Source organism: Argiope bruennichi, chromosome 7 (genome assembly GCF_947563725.1).
Source record: "Argiope bruennichi chromosome 7, qqArgBrue1.1, whole genome shotgun sequence".
NCBI lineage: Eukaryota > Metazoa > Arthropoda > Arachnida > Araneae > Araneidae > Argiope > Argiope bruennichi.
The window spans coordinates 89,139,456-89,166,185 of NC_079157.1; the positions used below are offsets into that span (position 1 = coordinate 89,139,456).

The window sequence follows — 26,730 nt, forward strand, 5'->3', positions numbered from 1 at the left end:
AGTACCTTTTATGTGTTGTTAATGAAGAATGTGTAAATTGGTCCGATCAACGTATAACAAAAATGCAACAGGATGAATTTGTTGCACCAAAAATATATATCGAACATGGTAGAAGCAGTATAAAGCACTGCATTACAAATTTGACAATCATTTTCTTTAATATGTTGTTTTGGAGCTATCCCTTGAAAGACTTATTAGATTGATTTTTATGTATTATACTGAAATGTTATTAATTGCGGTGTATAGTTATGTTAGTCAATCAAGTAAAATTTTATATGTTGAGATTTTAGCTTGGAAGCCATAGTTTTCAATGACCATGATTTCTTTTACGGTGTGCTTTTTGAATGACCCCATCCATATGAAAATTATTATTTGTTGTATAATATGACCAAATTTTAGTTTTTACTAATGGGAAAAAAACTAGTTCTGGTAATTAAAATTAAAAAAAAAAAGTATTTTAAAACTTTTATTCTTCAGAGTGTAGACATTATAATTTTATAATAATTTTTCCTTTTTTTTTTTTATCATGCGGGAGCATAATGTTTTGGTTAGGGGGTTTTGAAGCTCGAAATCACGTAGGCAATGAATGTTGAAGCTCGAAATCGCATAGGCAATGAATAAAGCATAATGGTGATTTTCATCATCATCTTTTAATCACATATTTTTTTTACCTGCTTTCATCGGTATTGCATTATTATTACGTATTTTATTTGACAGCAGATGCATTTTAAAAAGGTTGATGTAGAACTATGACATCATAGTTGTTATTTCATCTTAAAATCGGTCGAGTTCGAAAACTGTTTGCCGACTAGAAAAATTGAAAATGAAAGTTTAAAAAAATTAAACTTATATATATAGAGAGAGGGGGGAGGGATAGAGACTGATAGAGAAGTCTTGTGATTGTTTCAAACCAGTTTAAACTGGTTAATGACTTCAATTAATTAAGACAAATAAAGACTTAAAAATAATAATGTTCTCACATGATAATTTAAAATTTTTGATCGTAGATTTCATTAAAAAAATTTTTACATTTTTTTTTCTTTATTTTTATACCTTTTATAGAATCGAGCCTCCCAATCTTCCCTTTACACATAAAAGCTTGGCCTGATTGAGAGAGCTGTACGCAACATAAAACATTGAAATTAAGAACATGAAATTTGGAACGTCCCACTAAGAATGAATATTTTGAAATTTTAAAAGTTTAATTAAAAATAAAATCAGAATTTTAACTCTTTGTTGCCATAGCATCATTGCACCAAAATTTTTTTACATTATTTAAAAAAAAAAAAAAAAAAACACTTTTCTGTTATGCCAATTTTGTTTGAACAAATGCATCCCCCCCTTCAGTTTTCATAATTTTTGAAAAATTAGTTTTGGAGATAATTTATAACAATGTTTTTACTATAATAAAATTCAAAACAATATTGTCGATTCTTTAATTCATTGAGTCACATTATTTTACCTCTGTTAAAATCACGATAAAAGAAAAAAAAAAAAATGCTTCACTTTAATTCATTGAATATTTTTATTTTATTTTTATATTCAAAACTTTTATTTTTCAAGGTCTGGATTCTATTATTCAATAACTATTATTGCTTTTTTTTTTTTAATATAACTGTTATAAAAATGTTGTTCCAGATGAAATCTCTCTTTACATATAAAATTTTGTCCAGATTGACAGAGTAACAAGCAGCATAAACCTTTGAAGTTAGGAGCATGAAATTTAGGAATTTATTTTTGGGATATTAGAGGCTAACTAAACACAGATTTTTTCCAAGATTTTAATTAAAAAAATGCATGTTTTCACCATAACATCAAAGCATATTATCAACCAAAAATTATTTTAATGCTATTTTAAAGGCTTGAAAAGCAGACTACAAAAATTTTGATTAAATCAAAGCATTTTTTTTCTTTTGTTTTAATAGTTTGTGAAAAATTGGTTTTTGACATAATTTGTAACAATGATTTTTATTATGATAAAATTCAAAACAGTGTCATTGCTTCTTCAGATTGTCACATGATGTTATTTTAACACTGTTAAGGTTATGACAAAATATAAAAAAGTACTTTCTTGGCTTTTATTTAGACAAAAAAATTTTAAAAGCAGCTCATTGAATAATGTTTTTTATTTGAGTTTTGTTAAATTTTGAAGCGATGTGATTAATTGTCTTTTGCTCACTTAAAAAATGCTTTAACTAAGATTTTTTTATTTTAATTTTGCTTCTAATTACAGAACTGACTCTTTTTTAATTTCTTGAATTTGTTTCTGTCATTTATTGAAACTAGAAGTTGCTAAGGCATTATCATTTTTCACAAAATATATAATCATATTTTTCAAAATCGAAAGTTACATTATTTTATATATCGGTTAAAAAACAATTTTTTTAAAAAAATTTGGAATGCAAAAACGTTTTTAAGAATGTTTTTACTAAATTTCAGAAGTATGAAGCTATGAGATAATTTTTTTATAGTCTGGCCTTTTTTGAATGCTGTTTTAATATTAAAAAAAAATGCTTTATAGAACTTTAACTAAAATTTTTAAATATAGCAAGTTAATTCAAGAGGAAATTTACACTTTCCATCTCAGCTATGTTTAATCTTATTAGTTGTTATATATATAAAAATTTAGTACAAACATACTAGATTTTTATATACATAACAGCAAATAAGGTTCAACATAGTATTTGGCCATGTTATGCTTCTGCATCAATATTGACATTTACAGAAATGATATATTCATCTAATAAACTGGTAGTTAATTTTAAGAAATACTAGTAAAAAAAAATTATTGTTAATTTATAAAAGTTAACTTAAAGTTTAACTTTTTGATATTGATACTTCTTCAGTTTTGTACTCTTTTTTTTTTTTTTTTTTTGTCAGAAACCAAAAAGACAATTTATTTTACAACAAAAGATGCATAAATTCAGAAATAAATATTAAAATTTAAGGAATACACATTTGAAATTAATTTTAAAAAATTTCAATAAAAATCACGCATTATTATAGAATAAAATATATCGTATGCTTAGAAAAAATATTCAGGTTTACATATGTGTACACACACAAAGATGCTTAATTTTTTTTGGCTAAGGTGCTTAAAAAGTACTTAATTTTTGCTGCAGTTTCACTTCACACCCTGGATAAGTGTCCCCCCCTCCCTTTTTTCCCCTTGATGTGTTTAAAATACAAATTTTCTGTTCATTTATTATTACCAGTTAGTTAATGTTATCAATATTCTTAGGTCCCAAAGTGATCACATTAAGCAGCAGCTATTGTATAAATATTTACTCTATTTATTTGGTTATACTACATAATACAGATGTGAAATTAAATATATATTCTTTTTTTAGCTTGCTATGGCATCGTTCAAGTTCCTACTGGTCCTTGGTTTTGTAGAAAATGTGAATCTCAAGAAAGAAGTGCAAGAGTAGTAAGTATTTCTGATTTCATTAATTAAAAAAAAATGAGATTGTTAGCATTAATATATTATTGCTATACACATGGTTTATTGAACACTTTGAAATATAAAAGAATTTATAACCGTCATTACTAAATAATATAGATATTTAATTTTAAAGAGCTATTATTTTTTTTCTTAAGGGCTTTATTTTAATTCTGGTATTTGATGTCATTTCTAATTGAAACTATTTTTAAGGTGCCCGCCAGATTCGAGAAGCTACTACAATAATTATGAAAAAACACGGCAATTAACAAAATGGTCCCCAAAAAGTCAAGAAATAGTTATGTAGGTTATGGAATTTTGATTATTAGTAAGATGAACTGCGGAATATATTTTTAAAAATAAGCCATTTATGGTTTCATTTTGATTTTGAAATTTTTTATTCTTGAACATGAATACATATTTCTTATTTTTATCCAAGAAATTATTATTTTAATTACAGAATACATTTTACATCAGTTGGTATTTTAAACTCAAAAGAAGTGAAGCTATTACGGCTTGTTAAATATTTCTAGGGAATGTGTTTTAGCTTCATTTTTACGAAGTGAAAAATTTGTTTTTGCAAATATAAATATGCATTATAAATATTTTATAATTTTTTCTTTTATATTTTATTTAATTTTTTTGTGAATGTTGCATGGTAAGTTCATATATTTTGATTTGCCATTCATTATATTGTTTCATGTATTAAAATATTAATAATTCTATTATCAAATATTCACGTTTAAATTAATATTTATTACATATCTATGACAATTATAATTAACAAAATTATCTTTTGTTTTTTCAAATATTATGCATTAATGAAATCTTAATAAATATCATTAAATGAATTTAAGTACATAAAAGTAAGAGTATTTCATTATCTTGAGTGTAATAAAAAAGATGCCATATATTATTTGAAGTTTGATGAAATAAGTTCAAATTTAAGATTGGCTTAATCATTTTAAATTAAATAGGATAAAAAAAGTAACTAATTGCTATTTTATTTATACTTAAATATGAATGATTTTATATAATTATTATTATTGCAGGTAATAAAATCTGTAATAAAATTTGATTTCCATTTTTAAAAAAAATTTATAACTGATTTTAAATATTCTGTGCACTCCTTGAAAGACCTCTTATATTTAGACTTAATTTATGTAATTCTGTTTATATCTTACCATTTTATTTATATAATTCTGTTACCACTTACATAGCTTATTTTCAACTTCCATCAGTATAAGTTTGAGCTGCATTTTTCTTGCATAATGAAAAATGCAAAAACAATGAAAAAAGTTCAAGATTGAAGTTTGATTTATGCTAGTTCATTATTCTTGATAGAATTAGTCATTCTTTAAGTATATTAATATAAAATATACATTTCTTTTCTCTAAAAGTATAATGTATGTTTCAGCGCTGTGAACTTTGCCCTTCAAAAGATGGAGCTTTAAAAAGAACTGATGGCGGAGGTAAAATAATTCCTTATTACGATCAAAATTTTTTATGTTATTGAAATCGGAATGCCATATTTTAAAGATATATATGCTTACATCTTCCTTTTGATCTCTAAGCTGCAAGATTATATATGTGTATATATATATATTTGTAATAAACTTTTTTTTTCTTCTTAGTATGTCAATTTTATATATATATATGTGTGTTGGGGAAAAAAAAATAATTTTCTGTTATCATCAGCTATTGAAAATCCTACAACGTGATGAGCATAGTATTTTTCAGTTGGTCATAATTAACGATCATTGACATTCCATTTAAACATGTATAGTTTAGATGGTAAAATTTTTTTTGATTATGTAAAATTAATCTTCATATAGCAATATATATATAAATTTTGAAATTCAGTTACTGTTCAAGCAGATTTATACTTTTATCTTCAAGAATATGTAATAAAAGTATAATATAAATAAAATGGTGGTTGGAATGTGCATTTCATGCTCACAATGTTTTATCAATCTTTTCTTATTGTAAGTACATTCTAAATGTTGTCGTATTAAATATGCATATATCTTTCTTGAATGTTTTTCTTTTATAAAATTCAGCTGTTTATATTTTGTTTTGTTATTTAGAAAGTTCTTTTTATCAGTTGCTCATAACTTTCTTTATTAGGTTGGGCTCATGTTGTCTGTGCTCTTTACATACCAGAAGTTAGGTTTGGAAATGTAACAACAATGGAACCAATCATTTTGCAATTGGTTCCCCAAGAAAGATATAATAAGGTAATTTAAATTTGTATTATGCAATTGTATTATTGTAATTTGCAATAACATGATTACATTAGTTAATAACTACATTAGGAGCAAGGCTTCTTGACTATTTTTTCACCTGCATCTATTACTTGCAATGATTCCTCTGTTTTTGATATAGTTTTAAGGAAACATGTCACATAAAATTAGTTTAGTTGGTAATTTCTTGCAAAAATTGATAAAAATTCCTGTTTTGCCAATCAGTTTCACAGATGCATTTATACTTGCTTTAAGATTTCATAGTTGGAAGAAGTCCTGCGCTAGTCTTGTTTGTGCAAATGTCAGTGTAAAGGTGGAACAAATGAGAGTGATTTCCCTGAAACTTTCTCGCATACTCTCTAATAAAGATGTTATCCCCTATCCCATGGATCTTGGGTAAGACAGAAAATGTCTTGTTTGGCATTGGCATTCAGTAGTTATGAAATTCTAATCTTTGTTGTGAATTTACTAGTTTTATTTAATCTGTGTGATCCTTAGTAATCTTTTTAGTGATTAATCCCTGACATATGATTAATAGTATCTGAAAATCAAGTTTGTGTTTCGATGCATTTTTTTCATCTCTTTGAAACCAAATTTTGATATAGAACTACATTTATAGTTACAAAATCTATTTTCATATTTTTGCATTTTTGAATTATCGCCTTTATATGTTTCTGTGAGAACAGATCAAGATATGGTCAATCCCAAATTGGATTTGGCTCATGTCTACATTGTAGATCTGTATTCAGATGTTACCCTTCTAGCTCTCTTCATTTTCTAGTTGTCGAGTTATATTTGAACAGCCGGACTGACATATTTCCTCTGAATGGATTTTGCTCAGAATTTGATAAAAATCTACAAATTTGGTGTGAAGACCATATACCAAATTTCATATGTCTAGTTTAAAGCATTTTTGAGTAAACCTTGTCACAGATAGATAGACATTTTCCAAAAATGTCTAACTTGGGGAGATCTAAAACATGGAATTTCATCAAAATCTCATGTTTGAATTTTTTGACTATTACAATATTTTCTATAAGAGAAAGTAAAAAATGGAGAAAACCTTTTTAATCAATAAGTCTCCAGTACATATGAATATCATCAGCTTTCACTTATTGAAATGGTTTGCTATTTTATGTTAACAAGATTTATTTAGCTTAGTCAAATATAATAGTTTAGTTATTTTAATAAATACAGCCAAGTTGTTTTAATCTTTCACTGTTTTTGAGGGCAAGTATAATGAAAATTGTCTTAATGATATAAGTAATATTCTTTCTTGATGTAAATCCCGGATCACTTTTTGCTTTTATAATTTTTTTGGATTCTGAATATTAATCATTTCATCATTGTTGTTCACTCTGAGTTTTTTTCTCTTTTCTTTTCCTGTTTTAGAATAAAAAAAAAGATTCTAAATTGAATTCTCTTTTAGTTATATTTGGAATTTCTATATCTTGTGCAAATAATGGTTTTAATTAGATTTCATTAAAAAAAAAAAAAAAGACGGCTCAAAAAATGTAATTTTGAAAAATATGATGAGTAGAATAGCTTTTCATCAGTTAATTTGATCATTGAGAATTTAGTATTATAAATTATATCAATAAGAGCTCTTGATAGGAAGATAAAGGATGTAACTGCATCCATTCACAGAAATGTTCTTCGATTTTAAAATCAGATATTTCAAATGTATTAGTTAAGTAGCTTTTATTATTTTACATTAAATTTTCTTTGTGCTTTTGTTTTAAGTGTTAATTAAGTTAAAATGAATTTCATATAGACATGTTGCATTTGTGAAGAGCAAGGCAAGGAATCTAAAGCTAGTGTAGGCGCTTGTATGCAGTGTAATAAATCTGGGTGTAAACAGTATTTTCATGTTACATGGTAAGTTTTCTTAAACAGAAATAACTCAAATCTAATTTAGTTATATTATTATAGCTATTTTTGTTATAACACACATTTGAATATTTTCTAATAGTATTATTGGTGTTGAATTATGCTACTTTATTATCATTAATGTGAGAATATAGCAATTATGATTTTTTTTTTTTTTTCTAAAGTCACATTGGAATTTTCTTTTTGCATTATTTACACTAAATTTGGTTGGGAAATGTTTCGCTGATCCTAGGTTTTCCTGAACTATTTTCGACTTTTGAACTATATTCGAATCTTACATATTCCATTTCAGTTATATTTAATTTTTTTTTCAGTGCAATCTGCAAAAATATAATTTATTGAAGATCTCATCATTTATCTTTTTTGTGTATTAGTTAATAACAATTGATACCTCGTTATAAAAATTTTCATTTGAAACATTTTAAGAATTTATTTATGTAAAGAAAAATTTCTATTAAAAGAAAATGGATATTAAATTAAGCAAATGTTTCTTTTGAGGCATCAAGAAGCTAAAGCTCCGTATATTACTATCAAATAGTTGAGTTTGACAGAAGAGAAAGTTGAGAGTTGACAGAAAAAAGAAAGAAAACACTTAAACGGCATCAAACTTTGTATGGGAGGGGGTGAGTGTAGAGAGATTCAGTTGTCCATGTTTTTAAGGTGGTCTGGTGCTATTGCAGCTCTGACATCTCTAAATTTAAAGAGAGAAAAAATGTAGCTTTTAAATCTAATTTAAAACATTCTTCAGTTATCTCCTGAAAAGAGGGCTGTCAAATGACTAGCTCTGATTTGGTTTTCTATTGTTTTTTGATTCATTTTCTGCCTTTTTTACATTTTTGTTATTATTGTTTTTCTATTTATCATTTATAATTGAACTCTCCGTGATAAAGTAAGCACAGAGCATCAAACTGTCAAAGTGGGAAAATTAGCAAGTGAGGTTAAAAAAAAAAAAATTGGAGTGCCGTAACCCTTATTGATGAGATGTTATTGAAAATTTCTTTAATTGCCTTATTTTCTTGTTTATTTTATTAATTTTAATATAATGTGAAAATTTTATTTAATTCTAATTTATAAAATTGTAATTAATAAATTGTGTAATTAAATAATGTTTTTCTTTCCATGAAGTATAAAATTTCTAGAAAATGAATAACTGAAATAAATTATTGTTGATAATATTATAACTATTTTTTCTTTTTAATAAAAAAAAATCTAGTGCTCAAGCAGCTGGCTTATTGTGTGAAGAAGCTGGCAATTATACTGATAATGTGAAATATTGTGGATATTGCTATTACCATTATCAAAAGTTGGTAAGTAACCAGCAATCTAGCTGTAAAAATAAAGAGGTAAGCAAGATCCTATTTTTTTTATTATTTTTTAAGTTTATAAATTATTCTTATTTTTAAGTAAAAAGAGGGAACATTACATTGAATAGCCAATTGTAACAGCTAACCTTACTTTTGCTAAATTACTTTGATAGAAATGAAAAGTTTTAAAGAAATTTGATGAAAACAAGGCAGTGACAACCACTTATATATGATATGATGTGACTGACAGTCACATTAAGAATGCTGCTGAAATTTTCCCTATCTTCTGTCCACAATCCTTTAAACTGATAATATATTTTTGATAAAAACTCTTCAAGCAGTCCTGTAATAAGCCATTACCATTCATTTTTGATTCATTACCATTTGTTTGTGATTCTTACATTGTAATGTTAATAGAATCCATGTGTGTATGTATGTATTTTTCAAAAACAATATTACAAGGAAAGTTTATAACTTAATATATATAAGAATTAAAAAAAATTATTACTTAAAAATTTTATTTCTTAAATTTAAAAGAAGTATATGAATTTGTATGAATGCATTACCATTGATATGATGTATATGAATTTAAAACAGTATTTTAGATATGGCATTTTGATTGCTTAATTGCCCCAAAATGACAAACAATTTTAAGGAGATGACCTTTAAAATGAACATTATTTTTAAAATACTTTTACTTTGATTTAAAATAAGTTACAGGGTTCCCAAAGCCTTTGAAAACTGCATGATTTTTTTTTCAAGGCTTTGGAAACATGATTTTTTTTTCAAGGCTTTGGAAACATGATTTTTTTTCTTTGGTTGTTGAAAAATAAACAAAATGTACAGCCACTATTTTTTGAAGACTAGAGGAAACCATTTGATACTTTGCTTTAAAAATACCAATAGGTAAATGGGTTTTGGAAATGCTGTCAGTCTCCAATTTTCTCTCTGTGTAATTTGGTATGGAGACAGAATCGAGCAGAATTGCCACATAATGCCAGAGAATCTTCAACTAATCCAACAACCACAAATAATATTCTTATATCATCCATTATGCCTTCAGAATATTTAGTAGATAATGGACTGAAATAATTTTTGAAATGTATGAAAAGTTACTATTTATAAAACTCTGACAAAGATATTTATTTTATTATAAAATATATCTCCCAGATTGCAAAATCTTGAAAAGTTCTCCTATGAGCCAACAAAATGCTCTTGTTTTCATTTAATCTGAGCTGGCACCCCCTTCTCCTAACTTGCATGTCACACTTGTGAGATGGCATTTCATCCTGACAAGTCTTAGTTTTTTTTTCTCTTCTGTGAAAGTAGGAACCCTGAACCATAAAATATCTAAACATTTAATTATATTTCTGATATCCAATCATTTAATTATGTATGTAAACTCGTTTTATGTCATTTTTGAAGTTATTTTGTTTTAAATATTATAAGCAGAAAAAGTTCACATTTTTTAAAATTCATTTCTTTCAGAAAAAGGACAGCCATATAAAGATAATACCAGCCTTTAAACCAATCCCGGCTGATAATGCTACTCCAGAACCCAGTCCAGAGAAGATAACATCAGCTCATCTCAAAGAAAAAACAACACGTTCTAAAGCAGACAGAAAAGGTAGACAAGCAGTCTATACTAATAATTCTGTAAGTGCTAATAATACAGAAACTTCATCACCAAATCTCGCAACAAACATTGAACAGGAGTTTTTAAGTGATAGTAGTACAAGTACTATTAGCAACAGTAGTCTGAACAATGGCATAACTGTGAACAATTCAGACAGTAGAAATAGTGATATTAAAACAAAAAAGAATGATTTGCATGCCAACAGTAACAGTTCTATAGGCAGCAAATTTAATTCAAATTTTAAAGATTCGAATGCGACACCGTCTGGAAGTCCAGTACATAATAATGAGAAACCTAAGAAAAAATCCAAGGATTCTGGTGCCACATCATCTAAAAAAAATGTACAAGAATCTAAGGATTTGCAAGATATAAGTACAAAAAGTGCTGCACCAACATTCAGCAGCATGTATGAAAATTTCATTAGCAAAGACCTTGACTCTAATCAAAACTCTAAAAACGATAAGAAAAGGTCTTCCGATTTTCCTGAAGAGCCTGAAAAGAAAAAGTCTAAACATTCCAGGTAAGTGAATGACACCTGAATTTTGTATTTTAAAATTTTTAGATAGGCTTTAAGGAAACTGTATATTTATTCTAATTTCCTGTATGAGCTATACTATGTAGTCTTTTGGTTGTTTTTATATGTACTGTTAGGAATAAATGCAAAATGCTAAATTAAAAGTAATAAGTAGACATAATTATGAAAAATGGTTTGGACATAAATTTTATCCAAAGTTTACTGTTATTCTGAGAGTGCCTCCAATTTTTGGTAAATGTTAATGTTTGTACTATGCTGCAAACACGTTAATAATATTCCAGTCATTATTAAGATATGGTAAGTTTTGTCTAGTCTTCTCAATTAAAATAGTATACATGATTTTTGTAAGAGTGTTTAGAAAAACAGAAATAAAATTTATATAAAAAGTGTATTTTATTAATATTATTTCCATGCTAAATACAATGGAAATAATTTAATTTTTTTATATAATTTGTTCATTAAAATCTTTAGACAGTTACAAATCCAAATTTAATATTTACATTATAATAAAATTGGAATTTTAAGGAATCTCTGAAGTAGTAGCTGCATTTAAGACTTAAAATACCTATGTAAGTGTAATTTTATTGCTTTAGCTAATTATTAGGGAATTAATTTAGTTTAACTAAATTAACATTATGTTTTGCAGTCACCTGAGCTATTTTGCTATAGGTTTCATAAAATAGACTTGTATCAGTTTGATAAAGGTTAGATATGAACTTGCTATACCATACTTAATGGAATAATATTTAAAGAAAATTGCATTGAAAGATGAGCACATTAATAAATATTGCATATGTGTAGAGCTTTTTACCTTAGAATCTTTCTGTCCATGTTGGTTGCGGGAAATGTAGAAACAAGGGAGTCTGGGTTGATTCTTCTGTATTCTCATAAAAAGTTACTTTTTAAAATTTTATGGTCCACATCTGCGAATATAATTTTAAAGGGAACCAACTGTTGTTAAAGATAGCTTGGAACTAAGTAAATATCAAAATATAGTATCTTTTGCAGTTTGATTGTAGTATAAGGTTTACATTTAAGTGAATAAATGATAACAAGAAAAGTAAAGGTGAAGGATAATTTTCTTACTTTTTTTATGTCGGAACTTCTATTGTAGGAAAGAGGGGAAAAAAATTACTGAAGGCTTTTATTGAAAGCAAATTGTTGAAAAATTCATTGATCAATGCAAATTGAATGCTCAGTCTTCACTGTGTTTTGGAAGCTCAAATTTTTCCATTGATATCATTCAAAAATATTGCAAATTGAAACATTGTATTGAAATTTTTCAAAATGTTTGGCCAGATTTGTTTACTTTGTTCATTAATTAATTGCGGAAATATTTTCATACTTGCATTTTTATTTGGTGTTTTGAAGTATCTTTTATAATTAAAAAGGGTTTGTATGTGAAATGAGTTTAAAAATTCTTAAAATGAAGATTTGAAAATGACCACACCAGCTATATTTCATCTCTCAGCATACTTGAATGTAATGTAAAATTTAAATCAACTGCTTTTTATTCTCTACATGATGATTTAAAATATATAACAGCTCTCAAAAAGATGTTTAATTGCTTTTATAACTTAAACCATGCTTAAAAACTATATTTTGTTAGCAGCCAGATTACTAAAATTACGTCATTCAATGCAAATTTGCCATTATTATGTATGAAAATCTTTCCACCTGTGAAATCAGTTTTTTCATATGCCTTAAAAATTTGAAAAAAAAAAAAAAAATCATATCGTTATTTTGTATGTTTAATGATCTAGTTATTCCTTTTGATATCTAGCAGATATAAAATTTGATTATTCAATTGTAAATATGTTTGACTAGAGTTTTTATAATTTTTGAATAATTTTATTGACTTTCTTTTTCATAGTATTCCTAAGGAACTGGTAACTTTTAAGAAGGAAGTTATTAATCAAAGCAGGTTAAATTTTAATTGTATTTGTTTTTATTTGCAAAATGATTTATTTTGCCTTTTTAAAATTATTTTTTCCCTTTTGGCAGCACTTCTTGTTTGATATTGTTGTCAAACTGTTGTTTGAATCTATCTTATAATGAAGTTGCAATTATGTTTTAAAAAAGAATTAATAATATTTTCCCATCATTAATCAAATTATTTTATCCCCTTTAAATTAATTAAGTATGCACAAAAAATATATCAATTTTCTAGTAATTTTTTTTTCTTGAATGATACATTTTAGTTTTAGCATTATATTAAATGTTTTTTTACCCTTTTTATTTAAGAAATTGTAAGTTTTATCTGTCAAAAATCCTCTTGTAATTTTTTAAAAACTATTTAGAATATAAAATTTTGAAAATTAAAAAAAAATAAATTTTTTTTTTTGATGTTTAATGTAGCTATGTCTGTAATGAACAATATTTATTCATTTTGAATATTTTTTTCATCTGCATTTTGACTGGTTTCTTCGAAATTCAGAAATCTTTCATAAATTTTATTAATATTGGAAGGCAAATGCTGGAATATACATTTCCATTTTAAATATATTGTTGTAAGTAATTTGTCCATAATATTTATGGTAATTTTCATTCACCATGCTGATGCTTCTCTTTATTTTTTGCTGCTAGATTTGTAGTAGTGACATAATTATAATTTAAATAATTAAATTAATAATAATCGTAATAATTTAAAATTAATTATTACGATGATAATAGTACAATAATATGCTTATGCATTGAATATCTAATGCATGATAATAATGCCTTTTTTTTTTTTTTTTTTTTTTGCATGTTGAATTTCAAAGTAATTTTGTACTTTATTTTATTTGTATGTGCCCTTACATTACTGTGTATTACTTACCTTATATCCTCTTTATAATGCAATCCTTTATTATTATTATTTCAAAGTTTAACTCCTATATTAAATTGTTGATAATGCGTTAAGTTAGGTGAAATTGTTAAACTTGCATGCATACTTGTAATTATATAAATATAGAATTAAAAATTTTATCTTAAAATAAACACATCTACTTTACATGTCTTTTTTTGTTTCTCGTTTCTGTTTGTGAAATATATATTAATATGTAATTTTAAGCCTCTTTACTTTATATAAAGAGATAATTAAAATTAATGTTTTCAATTTTACTTATGAATAATAAACTTGTAAATGATTTCAAGATTAAAAATTTGTATTTTTTTTTATTTCACATAATTTTCATGTACCAGTTAATTGAAATTTTTGTGTAAACTGTATATAATGTTTTAATTTTTAACAGGAGCAAATCAAAATTAAAGAGCATCATTGAATCAGTAATACCACCAGAAAAGTCAAATCCTCAGATACCTATTGTTAGAATAAAAAGAAAATTTAACCATGATAGATCTTGCAGTTCTCATTCTGTGGAAGAAGTGTAAGTACCTTGAATTGATTTTTAAATAATGACAAGTTTTTACTATAACTAATCCTTATTTATTTGTATCTAAAGCAGTAATTTGTAATTATTATATGTTTTCTAAATATTTTTAAAAAATGTTTTTTTGCTATCTTTTTAAGTTGTGGCGCAGATAACAATTTGAAGTTTATGATATAAAAAAATAACCCTGCGTGCCTTGATATAGTTATTGCTAACAAATTATTGATCCAATCATGTATGATCAACTTAATAAGTTCTAGTTCATGTCAATTTTTAAAACTCTTCATTCAAAAATTTAAAATGTTTTCAAGTGAATGAAATGCAAATGATATGTGACAGTGAATGATCAATTTGTATGTATTGTGCGTGGTAATTTAAGCACATTTTCTGTTTATAATTTTATAAATAAAAGTTGCTAGAGCTTCAGTATTTTGCTATGTGTTTTATAAATTCATAAAGAGTAATATAGGAAATTACTTTTAGATATTGAATTTAATTTGCAGAATTTCAGTTGCTACTAAATGCATTAAGAATATTCAGGATTTTGCTGGTTGTGATGATAATCTATGTACTGGGTGGATAATCTATGACAGAATTTAAGTAAGCATTGAGAAAAAAATTCAGATAGCTTAAAAAGAGTTTTAAGAGTTCAGAAAGAAATAAGAAGTCTCAAAATTTTGTAAAGAATAAACTTTTAAAACTTTTTAAATTCATCTAAATCATGACTGGTTGTTTTAAACCTAGAAATTTTTTAAAATTAAATCTCTAATAAATGATTTCAATCGCTATAGGCAGGCATTTATTACTTGAGCGATTATCTTTAAATTAGTATCCTATGTCTATTATTATTTGTCATAATAAATGGAATTTTAAAAAGTTTTATTTCTTTATAAAAGCATAAGTTTTTGTTTAGAGAAGAGTATTTCTTATAATATGTTAAAAAAGTTTTGTAGTAATATTTCGTCAGTTTCTTTTGTTTAAATTTTTGTTAAAACATATATTATTAGTTGTATATAATCATACTATTTTTATATATTTATGCTACAGCATGTAATTGTGGTACTTATGCTGAGAGCGTTTAATTGTCAAACTGTTTTAAAATTTGGATCAAAGATTATAATAACTTTTACTGTTTAACATAATTTAACTAACTGCAAAGAAAAGTTTTAAAGTTTTGTATAATTCTTATGCAATTTTAGAAGTAAAGTATTTTGATCAAATTCCTAATGTTTTTTCCATATAAGAATGTACTGTTTTAATAGTTTTTTAAGGCATTTATTCTATTTTTAAAAAAATTGGTTTCATAATATAATATTATTTCATATAAGTGTTTTTAATAATATATATTGTACACATACAGTGGTTTTGAGTAGAGAAACAGTCGGAGAACTAATATAATTAGTAGCCATAAATCAGGGAAATATTGCAAATTTAGTTGGAGAAGGATTTTTTCTATAACCACCTTGATGTATATCATTATCATGTATTATGTAATTTCTTTGTATATATTTTAGATCTGTTGATGCTCCAAAAGATTATGAAACAATCATTGACAAAATAGATCCAGAATCTGTTCCAGAACCAGTTAAACCAACAGAAGGAGAAATTATACTGAACTCAAATCCTAGTCCTCCTATCAGGAATCCTCCCGGTGAAAAAAATGAAAGTCTTCCACTTTTAAACGATGCAGAAATTAAAAGTGAGTGCTGATGGAAATGTTCTTCTTGGATGAGGGGGGGGGGGTTATATAAGCATTATTTTTTAAAAAACAGAATGCAGTTTTAAAGACAGAAAGACTCGTTAAAGTTTTAAAGTTCGCTTTATTTTCTCTCCTGGAAGGCAGCAGACATGGTTATGTACAAGCGGTGCGGACAAGCACGTCCGCTTACAGTCAAGAAGTGTTGTAAAAAGAGGGAGAAACAAATTATCCCTGTCTTAAATACTGTAATGGTTTAATAGGGATTTCCATGGCATGTCAATCAAAAAGCAAAGGAAACAGGGATCTTTTAGAAGAATTTGTCAAGTCAGTGGGATTTTGTTCCTTCACGCAGAGCAGGTAAAAGTGTTAGCGTTTAGCCGATTCAGCAATCTTATAAAGCTTCTCTTAAATTAATTAAGTGAAGGAAGCGGAATTGGATCAGGAAATAAGAGAATGAAATTACTATGGGCTAAATTAAGATGAAGCCTTGGAAATAATATAAAATATATTTGGTAACCAAAAAAAAATATATTTGTATTTGGAAACAAGTATTTTGACACAGTAATGAGGGTAGCTTAATGATTGTCAGAGGTGTAACAATTTGCCCTGAGGCATTTATTACATTAATTTAATTATCATGTGTAATTATGAAGTATGTAAAAATCTTGCTCTGTTCCTTTTTTCCATTCACAAGGTCTGTATGCATATTAAAACAACAAGCAATCTGACACAATAAATACCAGAGTATAGTTTAATTACAATCAGAGGTGTAACACATTTCCTCTGAGGTACTCACTAAATTTCTCTGTCATTTTTCATTGTTTTTATTTATTCTTAATTTAAAAACCTTCCAGTTAGATTAAATTTATTTGGGGAAATCATTTTCTTGATTTTAATAACATGTAGATAAATTTCAAATTCAATAAATTATAATATTATGAATAAATTTTAAATAATGGATATGAAAAAAAAATAAAAACATAATATTTTAAATATTTATATGAAAATACCATTTGCAATTTTATTGTAAATGGAAAATTCAATTTAAAATAAAATCAAAGGTACAAGATATAAATCTTGACTTTCACTCGTTGAATCAGTTGACGGATGCTTTTTTTTTAAACACTGATATATAGCCACGAAATGTTTACATTTTATGTGCCTAGTATGTGAAAGTTGATTTTCGGTGTAGTGTTAAATTATTTGCCGGTAGGTCTCTTGCAAGGTTACTTTTATTTATTAGCATTTTTAATATAAATGTTCAAAAGGCTTAAATCTGTTTTAATTATGCTTGTACTTTTGCACTGTATTATGTGGCACATTTATTTATTTTATCTGTTATACTAAATACAATCCGAGATTTTTCTCCTTTATTCTGTAATTCCTTTTTTTTTTTTTTTTTTAAACTAAATGAAAATTATTTTGACTTTTCCAAAAGTGTCCTGTATAGTTCAATCAAATAATAGTTATCAAACTGATACAGATTTTTTAATGTATTAAAATGTTATTTTTCTGCAATTTCTAAAATGAAATATTAAATTATTTTGAATTGATTAGTATTCTTCTATTTTTACAGCTGAGGAGCCTTCATTTTATGATATTCCTCGTACTAGTTATGTGATCCCTATTCCTGATACTGTAAATCTGATGGATAAATTGAGTAAACAGATGCCAGATTCACCAACTGTAGCAGAAGATAAGTATGTTTCATTTTATGTAAATATGTTTTTTTATTACATATAATTTCAACTGGAAAATTATTTTCATTTTTAATTTATATTCATACTTTTGTTTGTTAATGCAAATGATGATTCCTATTTGCATAAGAGTTCCTTGGAATTTTGGTAATCTAGTTAATGGCATGTTCATTAGGGTTAATAGATTTTTAAAATGAGAGTTAAATCAATTTTTAAAATTGTAGACAAATCATATTTTTAACATTGTAGACAAATCATATTTTTAACATTATTGATTTTAAAATCTTTTTATAGTAATATTTAAAATATCTCTAAAAATTATTTTCATTGGAACATTGTTAACTTGCATTTCCTGGGCAAAATTCAGTATTTTCATTAACAAGTCCTTTTAAGTTTTTATCAATCTTTCATCTGAATGCTTTCTTAACTCATTGACTGACGATTATCTTGATGAATCATTGCTTTTTTAGATGTACAGATTTAAAGTTATTGAGAATATAAACCACGCACTTCTATTTAGAGAAGTTAAATAGTAGTGTTGAATAAGAAATATTCCTTATGCAAGGTATTTATTGATGAATTGTGTAATTTGATAAAGACATAATATACTTTACTTTAGCATTTTGAAATATTTGCTACTCATGAAACAAACGAAATTGTTATTGTATGTCTAATTCTCTCCCCCCCCCTCAAATGTTGGCATTTTGGGTACTGATAGTCTTATTTCATTTTCATTACTTCAAATTTATATATAAGCTACATATTCCTGACCCCCTTAGGTTATTTATAAATTTAATTTTTTTAATGTATTATTAAAATTTTAAAGTAATAGTTGTTGTTAAAGTAATAGTTTATTTTCTAGTATGCAACAACCAGCACCGACTACTTTGGAAGAGCTCCTAGAAAAGCAGTGGGTTGAAACCTCAAATTTTTTAATTTCACAAGGTCAGCATTTTGATGGTAAGTTATTTTATTTTCCCACAGTTGATTATTCCAATACATATTTTTTCATTAATTAATAATATATATGTTGAATTTCATAATTTGTATTATAATTAATGTAGTAGCACTATAATTTTTTGAATATTTTTATTTATTGTTGTCTAAGAAAGATATCTCAAATATTACTTAGGTCATTTTTAATTGCAAAATTTTCCCTAATAATTAAATAGAAATTCAGAATCAAAACATTATTTTTCAGTTATGCAGACAATTTCAAAGTACAGACTTTCTGAAAGTGGCTTCTTATATGAAAACTTATTTTCATGATCTGTACACTTATTATTGTCTTGTCATAATATATGTAGATAAAAGAAAAGAAGCATAGGCTTATTTCACTGTCAAAATAAAATATGTTGATAATACTGTGGTTAGTTAAAATGATTTTTCTTTCGTAATAGTTGTATATTGTATATGTTGAAAATTCTATCCCTTTCAAATATTGTGTAAATTTATATTAACATTCCAAATAAAAAATAATAATAAATCCAAATTTATATGTTTATTTACATTGAAAAATGCTTTTTTGTTTTCTGAATTTATATCTGCCTGAACATAAGTTTCAATCATTAAGGCAATGAATTTCCATCAACAAACAAATCTACAAAAAATAATTTATATTTTTTTATAATTTTTAAATAAAATTCTAGGTCAATTTGGACTGATTGTTTAAAATTATATTTAGAAATTAAGCATTGTGATATTGTTGTCCGTTTAATTTCTGATTCTGCCAGGATTTGGAAATGATAATTTTAAATAGCAATAATGGAAAGAATACAGAATTAAATTAGTAGGATAGACGAAAAAAAGAATTTTTAATATAATTGTATTTTTATGGTGGTAAAAATTCAACTATTGATTAAATTTCAGAAAATAGGACCACTGAAATTTAGAATTGTAGGGGAACCTTATATTTTTCTTGTTTTGTAAATTACATGATTTTAATATATTTTATTTCATTCCAGTTGCATCTATGATATCTTGCCTACACGAACTACGAAATGAGAATAACCGTTTGGAGAAACAGATTTCAGATCTAGTTTCTCGTCGAGATTCTCTACTTTCTATAAATGCACGTCTCAAAGTGCTTCCTGGATCAGCTGAGAACTCTATGAGTAATAACATGCATTATTCCCCTTTGTCTCTTCTAAATGCCAAACCAATTTCTCCTGAAAGGCATATTTCAGCTGCAACTGCCAACTTTACAGGTTATACCTTGTTTGATAATGCCTTGGTTCATAGTGCTCAGGTAAATGGAGAGTTTATATATTATGTTTCTTTGGTATACATTGATATTCATTTTCATTTAAAGTAATTTGTATATTTTGGTATATATATTATAATATCTATATCTGAAAAAAGTTTTTTAAAACTGTTTTTTTTCCCATTATTTTGTAGAATAATTTATATCTAAATCTTAATTATGTAATCTTAATCTCCTTATTTGTCATGTCATTTATCAACATTTGTAATAATTTTTTTAACAAATTGAATCTGTCTATATAGTTATATTATAAATACATCTTTTTCTAAAGAATTTTGGAAACTGTATGTTTATTTATTACAAATAAGAATTCTAATAATTCACTACAGTTTATTTTTTTTCGGGTGAATTAGGATAGTCACATAATGTTAAAAGCCTAGAATTATTAATTTTATTTCATTGTGTTACTAATGTGACCATATCTAATTGGTTACTTGTTCCATACCATGTAGTAAAGCATGGTATTTAAAGTCAACATTATTCGTTCTGAATCCTTTATTTTTAATGTTTTTTTATTGCTAGATTTGTGTATATTTATAGATTGAAAGTTTCATATCAATTATTATATTTAGTTGAAATTAGATATTGCCATATATAGTATTCTTTTCTGTTTGGGGTGACATAAATTGTAATCAATGCTGTATTTAAGTGAATGCTCTTGCGAGATACAATATTTTTATAGATTCCATTTATACCAAATTAGAGTGGGAAGAATATGTGAGAATTCTGAAGGCAAAAATATTTCTGGCATGGTTTTCTTTTTTTTATTTCAATATATTTGCCTATGTTTCTTTGGTTATATAATAAATCAAATTAATACTTTGTTTTCTATATAGTGGAATAATGCATTCTCAAATCCACTTGATCCTACTAGAAGGGTACGTATAATCAACAATTTTTTCCTTTACCTATATCCTTTGATTTCATTTCCCAATTTTCCTAATTTCTGAATTTGTAATTTTAGGATTTTATTAGTCATAAAAGTCCCATGACTGGCCATAGTCCTATTGCAACTGTTGGAACAAGCAGTTTACCTCTAACTCCAAGCCCCATCCCTTGTAGTCCAATTTCAAAGAATGAGGTGTATCCTCATGTGAGTTGATTTGCATTTGTAATAATACATATATAATATTGTATCTTTTTGTGTATAGTATATGTATATTCATTTTAGTGTAATTATGCTCCAATACATAGAAAAAAAATATAGTTCATTATCTTGTTATATGCATATAATTGCATTCTCAAGAAGCTATTCTTATAAATCTTTAATAAATCAAATTTAGATATTGTACTGTACAAGTACAATATCTAAATCTATATCTAGTACCTATATATTACCAATGAAATTATTTTCAAATGCATTTTGAGTTTGTCTACTTTTTGTAAAGTGGCCATACATCATCATCTGAAAACGAGTGCATCCCTTCTAGTAGTGAAGGTGAGAAGTGATAAATTTTACTGTAAAAAGATTACAGCATAAAAAAAATAAATGCAAAAATATAGCTTCCACTGATTAAGTACGAAATGACTCGCTTCCTACAGAAGTAACCGAATCAGAAGTTTAACATTATTATCAGAAAGACATATTTAAAGTTTATATTAATTGTCATTACCAACATAAAATAGTTCTAAAACATTGTTTTTAGTTTTTCCAATTAATAGGCATCCAATAAAATGTATTGCTTTTTTTTTTAAATGCATTTTAGGCGAGGAAAAAATGAGGCTAAATTTATGTTTCATTTTTTAAAAAATCTATATTAGTTCTCAAAACAATCTTAAATTCAAAGTTCCTCCACAAGAGCCATTTTGCTATTGATAGACATTATTTCCCCCATATTAACTTTCTTCATTTGAATGTAATTATGCTCTGATAAAATATTGACATCCATCCTATAGGTTAGTGATTTTAAATGTTTATAAATAATTTTTCCTTTTATGTTTCTTATATTTACTATCTGCACTTTTATGTCCATGGGATCAGTTTCTTTTAAATTAAAAAAATGAATTAATCATTTTCAGTAACTTTAATATTTGTATTTTATTGCTTAGTTAAAAAATTGTTTTTCCTTTCTGATTTATTATGTATTTTTAATTGTTAAAAGTTCACAGAAACTTATAAGAATTTCAGATGTTTCATTGAATTAATATTTTATTAACCTACAATAATACAACTGTATTCTAGTGAAAAAGTTTTGTAACTTTTGTTAGTTATGCCTTATTTGCAGATGCCTTACTTTTCATGAACTAATCTTGTTTTAATTTACTTCTCCAGTTATCTGCTTTCAGTCACGAATCTAGTCCTCTCAGCCATATTCCCAATGTAACTAATACTACATCTCAATCATCCCATTTATATGGACCATCAGTTGCCATCTCAGATTCATTGCTCATAAATGAAACAAGTTCATATAACACTCTAAACTGCCCAAATGGCTCAAATGATGCTCAGGTTTGTTTAATATTTGTAATCTTTTCTGTGTTATAAAAGAAAATGGAATAAATAATAATTTTTCTCATTGAATACAAAAAAGTTTTAATTTTCTGAATTATTTGAAATTTGTGTGTTATTTTTTGGTTTCATTGGAAGGTAAAGCAAAGGTTGATGTTAAGATAATCAAAAACTTTTTAAAGCCTTTTAAAAAAAAGCCTTTAAAAAATCCATTTTTTTGGAAAAAGTTGATAGTAAAAATAAGTTTTAATAAAATAAAAATAAAGTTTATTTACAGAGGATGGAAGCAAAATTTTTAAAAAATGAGTGCTATTAACTTACTTATAGTTTGTCTTCATAATTTCATTCTGAACAGCATGCAGATTTGAAATGCTACTTGATGATAGCTCTATTATTAAAATTATTTTGGTAATATCTCAGGTATTTGTCTCTTGACAAACACAATTATTGAATAGGATTTTGCAAATGAAATTTAATTAATGAAAACTGAAGAAAAAAAAATGTTTACAATACATATTGATATAAATATTTGCAATACATATTTAGGGCTAGAAAATTTTCAAAATTGTATGGCACGAATTATGAAATTACATCACACAATTCCTTAAGACATTAAAATAATTTCCATCATAAATGAAATGATGGAAGAAAAATTATGGTTAAATGGTTTGTCATAAAAAATACCTCTAAATGTTTGAGCATATGTTTCTTTCTTCCTTCTGTGATTTTCGAACTTTAAAGCAGTTATGAGCTTTTTGAAAGCTTTTCTTTTTACATACATATTTTCCCAATTTTTTTGGTTTACAACATCACAAGGTTTCATTGCAATATTTTCTTATTGTTGTCAGATTATAATTATTCAAGTTTTTTTTCTGTAATATGCAAATTTCATATAGAATGTTTTATACTGATTTATTCTAATAATGGGATAATAAGATGGTGAATAAAACTAATTCATATTGAAGGATTTTAAAATTGTTTTTTAATAATTACATTAATTTTTGTATTTTTTCATAATATCTGTTATATTATATATTTGACTTGACTATCAATTATACTTGAAATGCTGTGAATGAGTATTCCAGATTATGAAAGTATTCAAATCAAATGTTTTATTATAATCAGAGACAATTTAGTAGACAATTCATAAAAAATATAAAGACATTATTATCAGCAAAAAATATTTTTCAGGTTTTAAATGGGGAAAAAAAAAACAGCAACAAAAAGTCTTAAATTTAGTTAAGATATCTAGATTATTAACTGGTTTGAAAATTGAATTTCTTTTTATCTGTTGTTATAAACTTTATCATACCCAGAATTATTTAAATGGACCAAATGATATGCCACATAAATCTTTAAAGCATTTTAACACTGAGTTGCTATGAGCAGATGATTCATAAGATTTATCTATCGATTTTTTTTTTCAACAATGATATAATATTGAGAATGAAAAAAATAATAATAAGGGTTTATTTTAGCCCGGATAAATTAATTATATTTCTGGATTTTTTTTAGTGCATTATAATTAGAAAAAATATGAAGATTCACTTATTCATTCATTCAGTATCCATGAATATCTTGTCTTTACTTTACAAAACCATTTGCACTCAGTTTATGAAATTTAACTGTTTGAAATTTCAATGCTGTGCCTATTTTTTTATAAATATTTTTATTATTAAATAATGTACTGGAATTTGTGATTTAAGTTAATACATTGACATATAGTTTGAATATTTTTAGGTTTTTATATTTGAATTATTTTCAGATTTATTTTTTCTGTAATATTTAAATTTTATTGTAATTTCTCTATTCATTTTTAGGATGAACAACCTACTACTGCTGTGTATCAAACTATCTCACCGCCATTCAGTAATCCTGAGACTGATTCGCCAAATAATACATCACTTCATTCAGTTTGTAGCAACATTGTTTTTCATCCAAATTTTGAAAACGCCCTGCAAAATAACAGTAGGTTGGAAGATGAAAGATGACTAGAACTGAATGATCCATAATCATGATCATTGTCATCAGCATTGGCTTTAATAGGTCCTTACTTCAAATTTGAGGGCATTTTTCTTGTTTAATAAGATCTTGTATAGATATGTTTTATAGTTTTTAACTTCATTTTTACTGTATATAATATGTAATCAACTGTGGATTGAAAGCTAAGAAAAAGTTATTTGATGTAAATATCAAACATTTTATTAGTTTAGATTTTTTTTTTTTTTTTTTTTTTTTTTTTTTGATATTTTAAATATTGCAGATTTATGTATTTTCAAGTAGATTTTCCCACCAATTTAAATTTCTTTCTGGTAACATAATCTCAATTGTTTATAATTTTTTTAATAAAGTATTTTTCTACCATTATTACTAAACAGAATCAAATATTTCTCAATATATCTCATTTCCTTTATGAGGTGTTAAAATATAGAACATAGGGTTACATTTATAATGGAATATAGCCATGTGTAAATAATATGCTTTAATTAAATTACAAATAGAATTGTGCAGAAGCTATTAAGGATCAATGTTTTTTTAATTCTGAATTCATAAATTATCCTTTTTCTCCTTAGTTTTAACAAAAAAATTATGACATTAAAATTTAGTCATAAAAAACCATGCATATGTTATAATCATAAAAAAGATGACATGCAGTTTTATCATTTCTTTTCATGGGATTTTTTTATTATCAGTTAAACAAATGATAATTTCTAATTGAATTAGAATTTCTTCATATGGATTGGATAATTTTTAATTGTATACAGTAATTCTTAAGGAAATCAGTTAAGATAAAAAGGATTTTCATATTTGATATTTTGTGAAATCCAACTTTTTACTGCATCTGAGGAAATATAAGTTTTTATTAAAAAATTTCAATGCTTTGAACCCAGATGGAATGATTCTTTTGGGAAATAATTCTCATTTATTTGATAAACTTTCAAATTCATTCCTTTCTGTTTCAAAACATTAATGATGAAAAATGTGGTCCATTGTAGAAGTACCCCCTCCCCAGCCTCAACCAAACTACTTAGAAAAATCTGAATATGCTACATTAATAAAAAATTGTTTGTATAGTAGTTTAAAATAACATTTTTGTAAACTTGTTGATCCATAGCTTTGCCAGTCAAATTATTGGTTTATCAAGGCTCTAGTGTATATTTTTGATTAATTATCAGCAATTAATGTAATCCTCGTGTATTAATTTCTTCTTTTCTATAATTCTTCATAGTTGAATCAAGTCATTAATTTAAGATTGTTTGTCCTAAAAGTGGTTTAAAAATTGGTTTTTGTATTTTGATCTTAAATTTTTTTATTAGAAGTTATGTAAATAAATTATATTTTAATAATGATGGTTAAGTAACTTGAAATTATTTTAACTTTTCTCTGATGCCATAAATGAGACAATTTTAATCCCATTTATTGATGCTAATTTTTTATTGAATTTATTAATTTAATCTAAATGCACAGAATTAAAAAAATCAAAGACTAAGAACTTTTGTAATCAAAATCATTGATATTAGTATTAGATCAAATACATGCTCGTAAATATCTGGAAATTCGAGTAGCCTTACTTAACCAGTTAACTGCAAAATTTTCAGAAGTTCCTTTCAGGGCTTGTTTAAGGTTAAATGTTCCTATTATGAATTTACAAAGTAATATAATGAAATCTTGTACTTTTGTTTAAAAAAATTATTGTTTATTGATGAGAAATTACTAAAAATTTTGAAATAATAAAAACTTATCAGAAAAAAGAAAGTATTTAAATAATTCATTAATAACTCATGATAGTTTTACTGGCTATATTAAACAAATAGATTTTTAATACTATTACCATTTATAAAAGTGATAATAATTTTTTAAGATGCAAAATTATTATTATAGCTATTGTTATAATATAGCTGTAATAATAATTAAGCATCTCAACCAAACATACTAAAACAAAATTTTTATTGAAACACTAAAACAAAAATTATTGAATGTACTCTTCAGAAACAGTTAACTGGTTAAATCTTGTGCAGAATCAAAACAATAAAACTTTAAGGATTAAGAGCTTTGTAAATAACATCAAAATGTGCTGCATTTTGCAAATAGGTGATTAGAATTGCAGCTGTTCATTTAAATTGTTAGACTTCTTTTAAATTCGGCTTAGTTCAAGATGAGAGCTAAATTTTATTTACTAAAAAATAAAAAAACGTCTGTG

At 25.5% G+C, this 26,730-nt stretch overlaps 1 protein-coding gene across 3 annotated transcripts in view; it reads left to right on the plus strand.

The window, feature by feature from the left end:
- Nucleotides 1-24,680, plus strand: part of LOC129975056 (protein AF-10-like) — a 30,863-nt gene extending 6,183 nt beyond the window's left edge. Inside the window, exons 2-17 of one of the 3 annotated variants that reach the window (XM_056087934.1) lie at nucleotides 3,351-3,430; nucleotides 3,656-3,745; nucleotides 4,860-4,914; nucleotides 5,570-5,679; nucleotides 7,460-7,563; nucleotides 8,789-8,918; nucleotides 10,368-11,035; nucleotides 14,284-14,418; nucleotides 15,936-16,120; nucleotides 17,697-17,820; nucleotides 18,680-18,777; nucleotides 19,782-20,065; nucleotides 20,917-20,958; nucleotides 21,045-21,173; nucleotides 22,353-22,529; nucleotides 24,350-24,680. In XM_056087934.1, the coding sequence (XP_055943909.1) occupies nucleotides 3,716-3,745; nucleotides 4,860-4,914; nucleotides 5,570-5,679; nucleotides 7,460-7,563; nucleotides 8,789-8,918; nucleotides 10,368-11,035; nucleotides 14,284-14,418; nucleotides 15,936-16,120; nucleotides 17,697-17,820; nucleotides 18,680-18,777; nucleotides 19,782-20,065; nucleotides 20,917-20,958; nucleotides 21,045-21,173; nucleotides 22,353-22,529; nucleotides 24,350-24,520 (2,442 nt within the window). In that variant the 5' untranslated portion in view covers nucleotides 3,351-3,430; nucleotides 3,656-3,715 and the 3' untranslated portion in view covers nucleotides 24,521-24,680. The remainder of the gene's footprint in view (nucleotides 1-3,350; nucleotides 3,431-3,655; nucleotides 3,746-4,859; nucleotides 4,915-5,569; nucleotides 5,680-7,459; nucleotides 7,564-8,788; nucleotides 8,919-10,367; nucleotides 11,036-14,283; nucleotides 14,419-15,935; nucleotides 16,121-17,696; nucleotides 17,821-18,679; nucleotides 18,778-19,781; nucleotides 20,066-20,916; nucleotides 20,959-21,044; nucleotides 21,174-22,352; nucleotides 22,530-24,349) is intronic. The other 2 variants (XM_056087932.1, XM_056087933.1) reach the window with 2 other exon arrangements.
- The last annotated feature ends 2,050 nt before the right edge of the window (nucleotides 24,681-26,730 follow it).